The 15,072-nt window shown below is 51.7% G+C and overlaps 1 protein-coding gene across 15 annotated transcripts in view; it reads left to right on the top strand.

Moving 5' to 3' along the window:
• Positions 1-14,651, top strand: part of LOC124014611 (inactive histone-lysine N-methyltransferase 2E-like) — a 32,918-nt gene extending 18,267 nt beyond the window's left edge. For 7 of the 15 annotated variants that reach the window (XM_046329805.1, XM_046329811.1, XM_046329806.1 and 4 more), the window contains 18 exons: positions 718-872; positions 1,571-1,779; positions 1,994-2,233; positions 2,375-2,505; positions 2,833-2,950; positions 3,104-3,213; positions 4,321-4,588; positions 6,072-6,176; positions 7,703-7,774; positions 8,280-8,453; positions 8,612-8,947; positions 9,107-9,400; positions 10,025-10,193; positions 10,306-10,541; positions 10,639-11,235; positions 11,340-11,703; positions 11,783-11,862; positions 12,272-14,651. In XM_046329805.1, coding sequence (XP_046185761.1) covers positions 718-872; positions 1,571-1,779; positions 1,994-2,233; positions 2,375-2,505; positions 2,833-2,950; positions 3,104-3,213; positions 4,321-4,588; positions 6,072-6,176; positions 7,703-7,774; positions 8,280-8,453; positions 8,612-8,947; positions 9,107-9,400; positions 10,025-10,193; positions 10,306-10,541; positions 10,639-11,235; positions 11,340-11,703; positions 11,783-11,862; positions 12,272-13,096 — 4,483 coding nt within the window. In that variant the 3' untranslated portion in view covers positions 13,097-14,651. Of the gene's footprint in view, positions 1-717; positions 873-1,570; positions 1,780-1,993; positions 2,234-2,374; positions 2,506-2,832; positions 2,951-3,103; positions 3,214-4,320; positions 4,589-6,071; positions 6,177-7,702; positions 7,775-8,279; positions 8,454-8,611; positions 8,948-9,106; positions 9,401-10,024; positions 10,194-10,305; positions 10,542-10,638; positions 11,236-11,339; positions 11,704-11,782; positions 11,863-12,253 lie in introns of all 15 variants that reach the window. The other 8 variants (XM_046329814.1, XM_046329815.1, XM_046329812.1 and 5 more) reach the window with 7 other exon arrangements.
• Positions 14,652-15,072: the final 421 nt, after the last annotated feature.

Here is a 15,072-nt window from a genome sequence, read left to right on the forward strand (position 1 = left end):
TACTGGTCTGTAGTTGTTGACATCGGAGGGATCGAGTGTAGGTTTTTTCAGAAGGGGTGCAACTCTCGCTCTCTTGAAGACGGAAGGGACGTAGCCAGCGGTCAGGGATGAGTTGATGAGCGAGGTGAGGTAAGGGAGAAGGTCTCCGGAAATGGTCTGGAGAAGAGAGGAGGGGATGGGGTCAAGCGGGCAGGTTGTTGGGCGGCCGGCCGTCACAAGACGCGAGATTTCATCTGGAGAGAGAGGGGAGAAAGAGGTCAGAGCACAGGGTAGGGCAGTGTGAGCAGAACCAGCGGTGTCGTTTGACTTAGCAAACGAGGATCGGATGTCGTCGACCTTCTTTTCAAAATGGTTGACGAAGTCATCTGCAGAAAGGGAGGAGGGGGGGGGGATTCAGGAGGGAGGAGAAGGTGGCAAAGAGCTTCCTAGGGTTAGAGGCAGATGCTTGGAATTTAGAGTGGTAGAAAGTGGCTTTAGCAGCAGAGACTGAAGAGGAAAATGTAGAGCGGAGGGAGTGAAAGGATGCCAGGTCCGCAGGGAGGCGAGTTTTCCTCCATTTCCGCTCTGCTGCCCGGAGCCCTGTTCTAGCCTTCAAACAGTGTCCATGTCTCATCTCAACTTTTCTTTGGGATTAGTGACCCCTCTCTAGATCCCTTGTTGCACTGTGAATGGCTGCTGTTACTGACTCTCTGCCCTCTCCTCTCTCTTCTCTCTCAGTGTGTGGCAGCACATAGACTGCATGGGAATCGACAGGCAGCACATTCCTGAGACGTACCTGTGTGAGCGCTGCCAGCCGCGCATCCTGGACAGAGACCGGGCCATCGTGCTGCAGACCCGCAAGAGGGAGAACATGTCCGGTGAGTGGAGAGATGGTGAGATATATACCTACCTTTTCCAGTTCCTCCCAGTGCACTCCAGTAAACAGCTCTCAGATCAGATGGCAGTGTAATAAAGGCTGTGTAAGTCAGGCTGCTCTGCTCACTACTGCAGCCTCTTCCCCTTGTGGGTCTGGAGAGATCCAGGCCACAAATCACATTTTATTTGTCACGTGCCGAATACAACAGGTGTCGACCTTAATGTGAAATGCTTAATGTGAAATACAAGCACTTAACCAACAGTTCAAGAAAGAGTCAAGAAAATATTTACTAAATACATTTTTTTAAATGTAATAAAAGTAACACGAAATAACAATAACGAGGCTATATAAAGGGGGTGCTGTGTCAATGTACAGGTTAGTCAAGGTAATTTGTACATGTTTTTTACCCTAGCACTACACAGCTAATTCAAATATTCAATGCTTGATGCTGAGTTGGTTATTTGAATCAGCTGTGTAGTGCTGAGCAATAACTAAAATGTGCACCTTGGGGGTCCCAGGACCACATCTCTGATTCAGCTGAATGCTGACACCTGCTGGGCACATCAAGTAATACAACAATGCAGACATTTAGAATGGCAGATTGCTATAGAAAATCTTGTTTTTAAATAGGTTAGAACCAGGAAAACTTTGCTTTGGTTGGACCCTGCTGTACAAGATGCACAAATAAACCTTTATTACCAATGCTTTATTAAGGCATACCGGTATGTATCTCTGCAGACGGGGACACTAGTGCCACAGAGAGTGGGGACGAGGTGCCGCTGGAGTTGTACACGGCCTTCCAGCACACGCCCACCAGCATCACACTCACCACCGGCCGCCTGACGGGCAACAAGCAGGCCGACAAGAAACGCAAGAGGAGTGGAGAAAAGGAGCCCGTCGCCACGTCAGCCCGAGCCAAGAAGGTCTGCGTTCAAACTTCCATTCAGTCCTATTGACACTCAATAGTTTCTTATCTTGACCCCAACTGTACCTCTGAGTTTTACATGTATTTGGAGTTGGCATTTTTATTTGAACAGAAATCTGTCGATTTGTTATGCACTATGTAACGTCGCTTAAACGGGTGGTAAAACCTTGTTGTTTTATGCTGTCTGCTTACCGGAGCCTGTTGTCTAACAGGCGTTCCGTGAGGGCTCCAGGAAGTCCTCCAGAGTGAAGGGTGGCGCTCCAGAAATGGAGCCCGGGGAGCACCCGTCTCTGTGGGAGAACAAGATGAAGGCTTGGATGGAGGCCTACGAGGATGCCGGCAGCAACCAGTACAGCGAGGACGTCCAGATCCTGCTCCGCGTCAAGGAGGCTGGCGACGGCAAGACCCTTGCCTACAACACTCACACGGCCACCTTCAAACCGCCCGTGGAGGTAGCTGGAACCGACACAGTGACCTACAAACATGTGTCCTCAAAGTGCCTGAGCAGGCAGCATACACACATTGCCTCTGCAAATATCAGTGTCAGCCAGCCAGCCTTTGTCCTTATGTTCTGTTTTCTCTCCCCTCTCCAGAGCCAGGTTCAGAAGAACAAGAAGATCCTGAAGGCAGTGAGGGACTTGGCTCCAGACTCCCTCATCATAGAGTACAGGGGCAAGTTCATGCTGCGACAGCAGTTTGAGGCCAACGGATGCTTCTTTAAGAGGTGAGGACCCATCTGGTGGAAACCTGAGCTCAAGTAGAATCCTCAGCTCAAATTTAAAAGTGGAATTCTACTCCTTTCCATAGCTGTATGTCTGAGACATTTGAGAGGTAGAGGAAGAGATTGATAGAAGGGTTGTGTTTGTTGTGGTCCTTCCTTGGCAGTGGGCAGTGAAGTCCCTCACCTTCTTTCTCAGCTCTTGTTGAGCTCCTGGCTGTCTTCCCCTGATCACCATATGGACATCCCCAATCTGTTACTATGTGTCTGCCCAGCACTCCATTTCATTCATCTTTCTTTCTTTTTCTGTCTTTCCTTCTTCCCCCCCTCCAGGCCGTACCCCTTTGTGTTGTTCTACTCAAAGTTTGACGGGCTGGAGATGTGTGTGGACGCCCGCAGCTTTGGCAATGAGGCCCGCTTCATCCGACGCTCCTGCACCCCCAACTCTGAGGTGAGTGGCCAATCGCAGACCACGATACAAAACCTACGGCTCTAAACCCTGACCACACCCCCCCAGAGCCACTGACTTCAACTTAATGTAACCTCATGAGTTTCAATAGGTGCCTCTCTCTCCCCTTTTCTCCACCTCTCTCTTCTCTCTCAGGTGCGTCATGTATTAGAGGATGGTATGCTCCATTTGTACATTTACTCTTTGAGGTCCATCAGCAAAGGCACCGAGATCACCATAGGCTTCGACTATGACTATGGCTGCTGGTAAGCAGGGTGGAATTGATCACCTAGTACCACACACACACACACACACATAATGTATAATTTGACCGATTTTTAATTGGGCCGATTTTAAAGTTTTCAAAAACAATCGATAATCAGCACTTTTTGATGCCGATTATGGCCAATTACATTGCAATCCACGAGTAGACTGCGTTCTCTTGCGTTCAGTGTAAGCGGAGTCAGGGTATTTGCAGCAGTTTGGGTCGTCTGGCTCGTTGCGAGCTGTGTGAAGACCATTTCGTCCTAACAAAGACCGTAATTAATTTGCCAGATTTGTACATAATTATGCATAACATTGAAGGTTGTGCAATGTAACAGCAATATTTAGACTTAGGGTTGCCACCCGGTCAATAACATATGTAACGGTTCTGTATTTCACTGAAAGAATAAATGTTTTGTGTTTCTAAATGGTAGTTTCCGGATTTGACCACATTAATGACCTAAGGCTCGTATTTCTGTGTGTTGATTATATTATAATTAAGTCTATGATTTTATAGAGCAGTCCGACTGAGCGGTGGTAGGCAGCAGCAGGCTCATAAGCATTCATTCAAACAGCACTTTCCTGCGTATGCCAGCATCTCCTAGCAATGCTTGAAGCACAGCGCTGTTTATGACTTCCAGCCTATCAACTCCCGAGATTAGGCTGACTATACTACAGTGCCTAAGAAAATCCAATAGTCAAAGGTATACGAAATACAAATGGTATAGAGCGAAATAGTCCTATAATAACTACAACCTAAAACTTCTTAACTGGGAATATTGAAGACTCATGTTAAAAGGAACCACCAGCTTTCATATGTTCTCATGTTCTGAGCAAGGAACTTAAACGTTAGCTTTTTTACATGGTACATATTGCACTTTTACTTTCTTCTCCAACACTTTGTTTTTGCATTATTTAAACCAAATTGTACATGTCTCATTATTTATTTGATTTTAAATGGATTTTATTTATGTATTATATTAAGTTAAAATAGGTGTTCATTCAGTATTGTTGTAATTGTCATTATATATATATATTATATATATATATATATATATATATATATATATATATATATTCCCCCACCCTCTCGCTTTCTCTCTCTGTAGTAAATACAAGGTGGATTGTGCATGTGTGAGGGGGAACCCAGAGTGCCCAGTGCTGAAGTACAACCTGGAGCCCACAGAGAACCTGGAGGCCAGCAGCCGCCGGCGGGGCCGCAAGGACAAGGAGCCCATGATGCAGCGAGGGGACCACCTGGACCTGGGCCAGAATCAGAACATGGCCCTGGACTGTGACGGCAGGACCAAGGGTCTGGGAGCCGACGGAAAGCAGAGGAAGCTATCGCCCCTCCGCCTCTCCATTTCCAACAACCAGGTAAGATTTCCCTGGCAACACAACTCACCTCAATCCATGTCTCCATCACGCACCCGGTCCCCTTCACTCTCTCTGTTCAAGATTGCCCCATAGGAGCCTGTAAGTTGGCTTTCCTCTTGAAGACCTTTGTGTTATCATATTTAGCTTGTTTTCCATTTAGTTTAGCATCCAATGTCCATGAGTGTAGCCATTTCTTAATATTTCTTGTTATATTTGCTGCATTTCTGTTTTATTTGTGTTATCCATTCGTAGACTACTTGTATTCCTCTCATCCATCCTGGTTCTCCCTGGCCCAAAGCCCACTCCTGCACCCAGCCATCTCTCTCACCATGCCGTGTATCTCTGCTCAGAGCTGTCTGGCATCCAGCCCTCTAGTGGCAGATGAGACATGCTATCACGCTGTGTCCGCTCTGCTGCAGGAGCTCCTGAACGCACCACTAGGCATCCCTGTACTCAGTGTTATACACAGAGAGAAAGCCCTCTGTCTCTGGGGTGGTCCCCAACCTTGTGTTTAGTAGATTCCAAACGGAAGAAAACGCTCAGTGAAACTGAGAGGTACAATCTGAACCTGTCCAGTAAGAAATGTCTGTTTTCCTATTCCATTGCAAACATTTTGTTGCGTTGTCTAATAACCCCGACCCAGGCCATAGGTCTTATTGGCAAGCCTGCTGCTTCTGTGGTAGGGACTGGTAGTTCCCACGGCGAGTGATTTTTAAGGTCTGATCTGAGGGAAGCACACAGAAGCATGGTTTATGGAGACTTGTTAGACTGATGTATGTTCTACAACAGACCTGGGAAACTCCAGTCCTCGGGGGACTGATTGGTGTCACACTTTCCCCAGCTAACACACCTGACTCCAATAATCACCTAATCATGATCTTCAGTTTAGAATGGAATTAGTTTAAATCAGGTGTGTTTGCTAGGGATGGGGTAAAGAGTGTGACTCCAATCAGGCCCCCGAGGACTGGAGTTGCCCAGGCCTGGTCTAGAATGAGGAACGGTGAAGAGAGGGTCTGACGTCAGAGATGACGTGCGAGGCATCTCTATAGGAACAACACGCACAAACCATGAAATGAACACACTGAATTTGGAAGCTGTCCACATCTGTCATTGTGCGCTAACAGACCTTTGTGTGACCACAAGAGCCACAACTTGACATATGATGGGTTAGTTGTTGGGACTGGGCTCAAAACAATTGACCACAAGGTACTACAGAAGTGAGCCTGGTCTCTCGCTCTTCTTTGAAAAGGGGTACGATTGCGTTTTGCTGTTATTCTGACTGCCTTGGACCGAATACAAGCTCGGAGCAAGTTTGTGCACAGACAAACCCACCACGTCCCCAGTCAGTGCCCCCAACGGTCACTCTCCCCCCAGACTACCCCCCCCTACACCTACCACCTCACTACTCTAGACCCTCTAGTCTGTAGCCAGACTGCCTGTGGTTGGTCAGTGCCATGATAAAGCACCTCTCCCCCTCTAACAGGATCCTACAGAGTTAGAGGGTGTAGAAGACCAACCTGATAACTCCGTTAGCAGTGAAGTAGAGATGGAGTCAGAGGAGACCATTGCAGAGAGAAAGAGGAAGATGGTAAGTTCTGTGAGCCAGGGCTGCAGCGCGCCCTGCTGTATGCAGCCCATAACCCCTCCCTCCCTCTCTCTCTCTCTCTCTCACCCATAGGAAAAAGCTCATCCTTGCCTGTATGGGTCACTGTTTGTGTGGTGGTGCCCCCCCCCACCTCCCTGCTTCTGCTGCTGTCTCTGCCTCATTCTGTTGCTGTGTAGCCTAGCCCACGGGCCCCTCTCTGCTCTCACTCACTCACTTCCTCTGGCAGAGCCCTCAAACACTGAGGCTCTGTATTTTGGTCATCATTATACATGGGTTATTTTCCTCATTTATTTAAGAGTTCATTTGCTAAACAATCACACACTGCACCATTCCGGGCCCTCCAGAGCCACAGGCCCCCCTACCCCTCCTCCCCTCTCATTATCTGAGTAAACAAGAGCCCCAGCCTCATCACACGTAAGTACTGGAACTCTCCCTGCGTGTCTGAGTATGACCCTCACGTACAAAATTGGCCAACTGTTTTGAAATGGCCAATTACTCCCCTCTCCTTTGCTAAAGAGCTCTGTGACCCAGAGAGATGGGCTCACACACACGCTGGCACACGCTCCCTCTTTCATATATATACACACACACACTGGAAATTACCCTGCCGTCAGCTCCCTTTCACACGACTAGGCCCAAGGTGTAAAGCGCTGACTCATCGTTCTGGCCAATGGAGAGAGAAGGTGGGGGGGCTTTTCTGTTGCCAGGGCCTTATTGACTTTGGGACATCCAATTGCCTGCCTCCCTCCAAGGGAAGATGCAAGCTGGTCCAGGAGGAGTAAACCCCCAAAACTATGGAAGAAAGAGATTCTGGATTCACTGTCGTCCTCTGACGTAACTGTCGTCCTCTGGTCTGGTGTATTTATGGTGTTCATCCACAACAATGGCCTGTCTGCATGGGCTCTTAACGCTGGGGGATGTCTGTGTGTGTTAGGCATGGTATGTCTCCCACACTCATGTTAAAGATCCGGTTTGGTGCCAGGGATACAGACACGGCATGGAACACACAGTTAATATGTTGGTCGCACTAAGGTTTGGTTTTGGGTGTTGCAGATGGTATGTAGTTGCTTGTTATCAACCTTGGTGAAAGTTGGCGATTGGGTTGGTTGGTATTGTCTTCGTTTTCTTTCCTTGTGTCGTGGGTTCAGTATGTGGTTTATGACACTGTGGTGAACAAGTGGCTGAGTTCCAGTGGTGGTGGGTTGTGTTGCTACTGGATATGCTGGTGTAAGCAGACAAGGTGAAGAAGTCCTGACTGGACACTTCTACAGGCATAAGGCAGCAATTATCCCTATCTGCCCCCCTCTTCTCTCCCCTCTTTCATAACCTTGTAGTGCCCAGGTCACCTCTCCACACCTCCACCTGTCTGAGGATCCCTGAGGGTCGGCGACACACTGAAGCCCCTAGAGTGGGGAACCGTGGTGGTGTGTGTATGTTCTATGTGTGTTATTGGGGGGGATCGGGCCTCTTGTCTTCTAAACCAGGCTGTCTCTCTGTAAACCATTCAGGCCAGCCCAGCGGAGGAGTCCCATCTGCAAGGCGTGGGGGCCTCCAGCTGTCTGGGACTGAGTAAACCAGAGGTAAACCTGACCCACCAACCCCAAACATACCCCCCCTGCCTGCCTGCCTGCCCCTCCACCTCATAGGGGACCCCACTGACTGACAAACATACTAACCCCCACCATCTTCTCTCCACTGACCGGCTCTGTGGCAGACCCCAGTGTGTCTCTGCTACTGGGGGTGGTAAAACTAGTCTGGTGGAGGCAGCCGTGGTGTTCTAAACACCCTGAATGGTTTGGTAAGGGTTAATGTTACGTTCCCACCTCCCACTTCCAGTTAGTTTGGTCTCACATCAACAGGGTGTTTACTTGTTCTATCTCCATTGGTTTTTCCTCCACTGGAAGAGGAAGTGGTGGTCCTTTTTCTGTCATTCTGCGCCGCTGCTGTTTTTTTCTCTGCCAGCCAGACTGCCTCTTGCCTGTCCTGTGTTGCGATAACGTGTCCCTCCCCCTCTAGGCCCAGTGGGTTCAGGAGGCTAGGCCACGTGGACTAACGCTTACTGCTCTGTCCTCCTCTCCTCTACAGACCCGTGAAGAGAGGAAGATGGAGGCCATCCTGCAGGCCTTTGCCCGCATGGAGAAGAGGGAGAAGAGGCGGGAGCAGGCCCTGGAGAAGATTGGCACCAAGTCAGAGGGGGGCATCAAGGAGGAGCCCCCTGCCACCCCCGAGGCCGACATGCAGTCTCCTGGTATCATGACGGTAAGTGATAGTTGCCTCAACAAGTTCTTTATGCCTGCACTCACCAGGTCGTTAGTATTAAAAGAGGATGTTGTCAATAATCTAAAGGGTTAGCTGAAGGACTATAAACCCATCCAAAACTATGCTACTGTACTCTTTCCTAAACCTGTCTCTCCCAGCCCCTGCTAGAGGTGAAGGAGGAGCCGGGTCTCAACAAGCCCGCGCCGGCCAAGCTGCGAGGCAGCAAGCAGAGGAAGAGCTTCTCGCGGAGCCGCACCCACATTGGGCAGCAGAGACGGCGAGCGCGCACCATCAGCACCTGCTCTGACATAACTCCCGGCTCGCCTGGGGAACTCCTGGACCCCCTGGCCAATGACAGCCCAGACGTAGAGGCCTCCAGGGACCCCGAGCCAGAGGCCCTCTCCTCCCATGCCCCCGACACCAGCCCCCCTTACAGTGGCTCCCCGGCCCCTGACAGAAACCGCTCCGGGCAGAAGTACCCCAAAACTAAAAAGGTATCCTAGCCACGGCTCAGTGCTCACCCCTAAACACGACTAGTCACTATTCTATTTAGACTTATAGGAATGTTCTATTCCTTTTAGTGATATGTTACTCAATACTATAGTCAAATGCAGTGTGGTTCTGACTAAAGCTCTCTCTCTGTCTCTCTACAGCACTTAGTGAGTGAGTGGTGCGTCGACAAGCAGGAGCGGTCATTGCGGACCCCAGAGCCGGCCCCTGAGAGGCCCCTGAGGATCAGCAGCGACCTGGAGGTGCTGGCCACCCAGCTCAACGCCCTACCCGGCATGGGCCCCAGCCCGCACGTCTACAGCACGCCCAAACACTACGTCCGCTTCTCCTCGCCCTTCCTGGCCAACCGCAGCCCCACCACCCCTGGGGTGCCCACCGGACGCCGGCGTTCCCGCGAGCTGCCCGACACGCCGCCCACCTCAGGCTCCTGCAAGAAGGTATGTTGTTCACCACCCCGCAGGGGAATGGAGAGTGTTAGCTGTCAGGTATATCTGCAGGGTAGAAAGGCAGACTGACAGTGTTACCAGCAGAGGGACAGACTGACAGTCTTACCAGCAGAGGGACAGACTGACAGTGTTACCAGCAGAGGGACAGACTGACAGTGTTACCAGCAGAGGGACAGACTGACAGTGTTACCAGCAGAGGGACAGACTGACAGTGTTACCAGCAGAGGGACAGACTGACAGTGTTACCAGCAGAGGGACAGACTGACAGTGTTACCAGCAGAGGGACAGACTGACAGTGTTACCAGCAGAGGGACAGACTGACAGTGTTACCAGCAGAGGGACAGACTGACAGTGTTACCAGCAGAGGGACAGACTGACAGTGTTACCAGCAGAGGGACAGACTGACAGTGTTACCAGCAGAGGGACAGACTGACAGTGTTACCAGCAGAGGGACAGACTGACAGTGTTACCAGCAGAGGGACAGACTGACAGTGTTATTGTCAGTAATAGAGACTTAGGTTTTCTAAGATGTAGCTGCCTTGGAGATTAGTGAACGTGATTTGTATTTGTGGTTGACGTGTCTAAGTCCTCTCCCTCCCTGTCTTCTCCCCACAGCGCTGGTTGAAGCAGGCTCTAGAGGAGGAGACCACCACCCCTCCACCCAGCAGCGGCCGGCCCACCCTGGTCATGCCTAGCGAGGGCCCTCTCAGCCCCCCTATCAACGGGGACTCTGACAGCCCACTCCCCTACAACGGCAGCTGCACCTTGCCAGGTGAGGACTCTGGTGAGGACTCAGGAATGTGTTTCTCATCACTTAGAAGGAACATAAGTCATGTATGCAAGTGTCTGTTTTTTGCATGTGAGTAACCCTTCCTCTCTGTGTATGTGTCATACAGAGTTGCCCACTCCTCTGAAGAAGCGGCGCCTGGGTCTGTGTCCACTAGACGCCTGCATGTCAGAGAGCTCCACCCCCTACGGCTCTCCCTGCGCCACGCCGACCCGGGCCGACCTATCAGAGACGCCGGGTACACCCCTGCTGCTGGCCACGCCACCCCGCGTCACCCGTATGGAGGAGCCGAGCCCCGAGGCTCTACCAAGCACTCCTACACACACACTCAGTGCCCCGCAGGAAGTAAGACACGCACTCTCACCTACAAAACACACAAACACACACACACTCATAGAGGGAAGTGAACAATGTGTTAATATCTCTGTTCCTGTGTCTACAGAGCGAGTCTTCCCTGGACAGCTCACCAGAGGGCAGTCGCAGACCCAGCCCCCAAGAGGCTGAGCGGCCACCTTCGCTGCTCTTCTCCCCCTGTGTAGTGGTCAGGGCTCCCAGTCTGGAGGTGTTCCCCCCCCACGAGGCCGAGATCAGCGCCCCCCTGAGCCCCCAGCCCCCCACCGCCGAGTCCCAGGACTGTGGGGGAGAGGATGGGTCAGAGACCGGGGCTGAGGGCAGCAGCGAGGCCCCCCCCACAGACCCAGCCTCTTCCTCCCTCCTCTCCCCCTGGATGAAGAGTCCAGAGAGAGTGGGTCTGTCAGGGCCAGGGGGTCTGTCCTTCTCCCCCATCAACTCTAACCTGAGGGACCTTACCCCCTCACACACCCTGGAGCCCATCTTGGCCTTCAGGCCTGAGGCGGTGGCTGTTGCTGGTGTTGTGACTGTACCAGTACCCTTGGCAGCAGGACCCTTCACAGAGGCTGCAGGGTCTCACTTCTACCCCTGCCCTGAGGAGGGGGGAACGCTGGCCTTCTCTCGTTCACTAAGTGGAGACAGCACAGGAGAGGGAGGGTCAGGACAGAATCCCCCACAGAAGAAAAAGGTGAGTTGCTATATTCTCTATACAGCCTGCCCATTCAAGCTGTGTTATGGTTCCTGGACTGATAAACGTATGTCTGTTTTTGTGTGATTCATGTGTTTTCCCAGGTGTCTTTGCTGGAGTACAGGAAACGTCAGCGCGAGGCGCGGCGCAGCGGCTCCAAAATGGAATGCGGCTCGCCTGTCTCTACAACACCTACCCTGGTGGAGATGTTCCCTCTGCCCATGGAGACCACTCAAGAGCCTCCACCCCTGGCTCCTGCTCCGGACCAAGCTCCAGTGGCCCCTGCTGCAGTGGCCCCCACCCCGCCTGAGCCAAATACCCCCCAGCCCAGCGAGGACACAGAGCCCCCTGTCGAGGGGGAGAGTGAGGGGGGAGAGGGACAGTGGACCTCGTCCACCTCGGTGGAGCAGGCAAGAGAGCGTGGCTACCACAGAGCCCTGTCGCTTAGTGACCACAGCAAGGACAAAGGTACACACACACACACACCACTTGGACATAACTTCTTTACTGATGATAGTTTAATTGTAATAATGTGTGCCTGTTTCAGATGGAGAGACCGAGGGCAGTGAGGCCCCAGTCAGCAGAGATTGTTCATCTCCTAGCCTGCAGAGGACCCCAACCCACACGGTAAGAAACATTCTGCTTTCTGGCTCAGTAGTAGTGTGAAGTACATGTTGCTGCCAAACACAGCCATCACACAGCCTATAGTGTAGGTCAGGGGTTGGCAACAGGTGGCCCATGAGACAAAACCGTCAAAGTTTAAATTTAGTTTTCGGTCTACAACAAAATTCAGGAAATCTGTTCCCAAGTATTCCCACAAAGAATAAGACATGATGGTGTCTCAATGTGATCAAGGTATGACATGATTGTTATTTTCAAATACAATCTCTTTTTGTAGTCAGTTTGCAGTGTGCCCCCCGACCATTCGTTCCAACAAAGATCCTCCCGCAGCTGAATGTAGTTGCCTACCCCTGATGTAGGCTGTTATTGTTCATGACTTACCCGTTCCCTCGCTCAGTCTCTCTCTCCTCCCTAGCCGTGTTCTCCTGGCCCCAGCAGCCCGTCCCAGCCTGGCAGTCGCACAGTGAAGGAGGAGGAGAGTGACAGCCGGCCTCGGACCCCCTCCCAGGCCGCCCCACAGCAGCCCAGCAAGCCTGCCGTACCCAAGACAGCCCCCCTGACCCCCACCAAGCTACACCCTGCTGCCCCCTCACTCCTCCACTCCCCCAACCCCCAGGCTCAGGGCTCCCCTTACCGCAGCCAGAGGGCCTTCCTCTTTGCTCCTCCTCAGTCCCAGCCACAGGCTCAACCAGGACTGCCCCCCTTCTCCCAGTACAGCCCACAGTCTGCTCCGCCTCCCCCTCCTCCACCAGCACCTCCAGCCTCAGCGGCCTACTTCCCCAGCCAGTCAGCCTCCACTGTGGGATCCTTCCCTGGGTTCAAGCCTTCCGTGACGTCCCCATTCCCCCCTGGAGCCCAGCCCCTCCTGCAGACTCTTCCTCCCCACACCCTGCACTACCAGAGCTCTACCACTCCCCCTCCTCCTCCTCCTCCCCCACCACAACACCCTGGGCCCGGCCCGGCCCTGCTACACGTTAACCTGCAGCCTCCTCCTGTCCAGCAGCACCAGCTCCTCCTGACCACATCCCCCAGTCCTCCCTCCCTCCTCCTCCGCCCCCTCCCCCACAGGGCCAGACCCACCAGCTGCAGCAGCCCAGTGCCAGCACCCTCCTGTCACTCAACCAGGGCTTGCCTCTCCCTCCACCCCCACCCCCTCCTCCTGCCTCCTCCACCGGTGTCCCCATGCAAGTGCAGGCCCCTCACCACTTTCAGAACTTGGGGAGCTTTCCAACCCCGCTGATGCACACCGGCGGCACCGCTAACCCTCGGTGCCCCCTCCACCTACCCCCCGCCCCCACCAGCAGACTGGACTGCCCCCCCTCCTCCCCCTCCTCCCCTCCCCAGCAGCAGACTCAGCCGGCCCAGGCCGTGCCCACCGCCACTCAGATGCCCAGCGGAACACGTGGGGCCCCTGCGTCCCCCGCCCCCTTTCACAACGCTGGGTACCTGGGCACGGGGTGGCACTGACCGCCTCCATGCAGGCCTCCCCCTTGGCCCTGTCAGCCCCTGTGAACTCACTCTGAGAGGAGCTTGATGACAGACAGCGGAACACAACAAGCAACAAAAGCTGTAAATATTTTCTATGTACCTGAACACATGGCCAATGGAAAAACAGGAGAACGTGGGATAAAGGGGTGCTTTTTAAAGGACAAACTGAAAACAAGGACAGTGAAACAATCTTATTAAGAGACTTTGTGTTTGAAATGAAGATGGACGATTCCCCCGGTGCTCATCCCACTCTTTGTCTCTCCGACGTCCCTCCCTCTGTTTTCTTTTGAATTTCCCTCCTGTGGCGGAGAGAGTGCCTGACCGTCTGACCGTCTGTCTGTTTTGGACTTCTATTGTAAGGTCCCGCACTTTCTGTATCAATGTACATTCCAGCCTCCACCCCCCTTCGTCAGTTAGTCCCCCTTTCACTTCTAATTCTCTTTGTCTATTGTCTGCTCTTCTACACCGTTTATTCGTTTTATCTAGTGGCTCATTATAGCAAACAGAAAGCTTTTTGTAAAGATAAAAAAATACAGAATTATTATTTTTATTCCTCTGTGTAACAAATATCTGTGCACCGCTGCAGTGATTCAGAATGCTGTTCTGGGAGCCCGCTTCACTGCCCCAGGAGACTGCACTCGTGTGTGTGTGTGTGTGTGTGTGTGTGTGTGTGTGTGTGTGTGTGTGTGTGTGTGTGTGTGTGTGTGTGTGTGTGTGTGTGTGTGTGTGTGTGTGTGTGTGTGTGTGTGTGTGTGTGTGTGTGTGTGTGTGTGTGTGTGTGTGTGTGTGTGTGTGTGTGTGAGAGAGGAGGTGTATGGACTGTGTGTGTCTGTCCTGTGTGGGAGAAAGGGAAGTGATGGTGTGAAACGAGTGCAGTAGTCCTCTGTGGTAGCCAGAGTGAGGTCTCACCCGTAGGTAGGACGTTAGCGGTTTATTTTTGAATATCAATGGTTATTTGTAGAAATTGTAATTTAATGTATAGGTGGTTACTCCAGCTTTCCTCCGGAAACAGGTTGTATATATTTGCTTCTTTTCTTTCCTATGCTTGTACAATTGGCTCCCATCCCATTTTGGAATCTGGTTGTAAATACGAGCGCTCTTCTTGGCAAAGATTAATGTTTCTGTGACCGTAGCACTTTTTGTCTTTTGTTCTTCCACTCTGGACTATTCAGTGTAGTCTTTTTTTTTATTATTTGTGTGTGCGTGTGAGTGTATGTTTGTGCAGAGGAGAGAGACTCAAACACTGCACTGGTTGGCTATTTTCATGGTTCATTATAATAAATCACTGTAATGACAGTTTTATACCACTGGTGGTGTTGTCTGTATGTTCTGTCTGTCTGGGAGAAGGAAGGCTGATATGTTGGCATCACTTTCAAACGGTTGACGGATGCCTCCTACCTGACGTGGTCCTTGTTATCCGGGACCCTTGGGACGTCCCTACTCCATAGAAGTTACCGTTGAAAATGGTCAAGGAAAGGGTTAGGTAAGTATTAAGTTTAGGGTAGGGATGTCCCAAGGAACCCCGGATAGCACTAACCTACCTGACAGGCCACCAGCAAGCTGCCTGTCGCCTCCAAATAAAACTCCTGTGAAAAGTCGTGGTTGGATGCTGTCGGACAACTTCACCATATCATGGAACCATAGAGACCTGAACCATCTTCAGCATGTCCCCTGAGAATTCCTTTAGAGTGGATTACCTTTCAGGTGTAAGGAATGTGTACCATCATG

This window comes from Oncorhynchus gorbuscha, linkage group LG25, assembly GCF_021184085.1.
Source record: "Oncorhynchus gorbuscha isolate QuinsamMale2020 ecotype Even-year linkage group LG25, OgorEven_v1.0, whole genome shotgun sequence".
Classification (NCBI taxonomy): domain Eukaryota; kingdom Metazoa; phylum Chordata; class Actinopteri; order Salmoniformes; family Salmonidae; genus Oncorhynchus; species Oncorhynchus gorbuscha.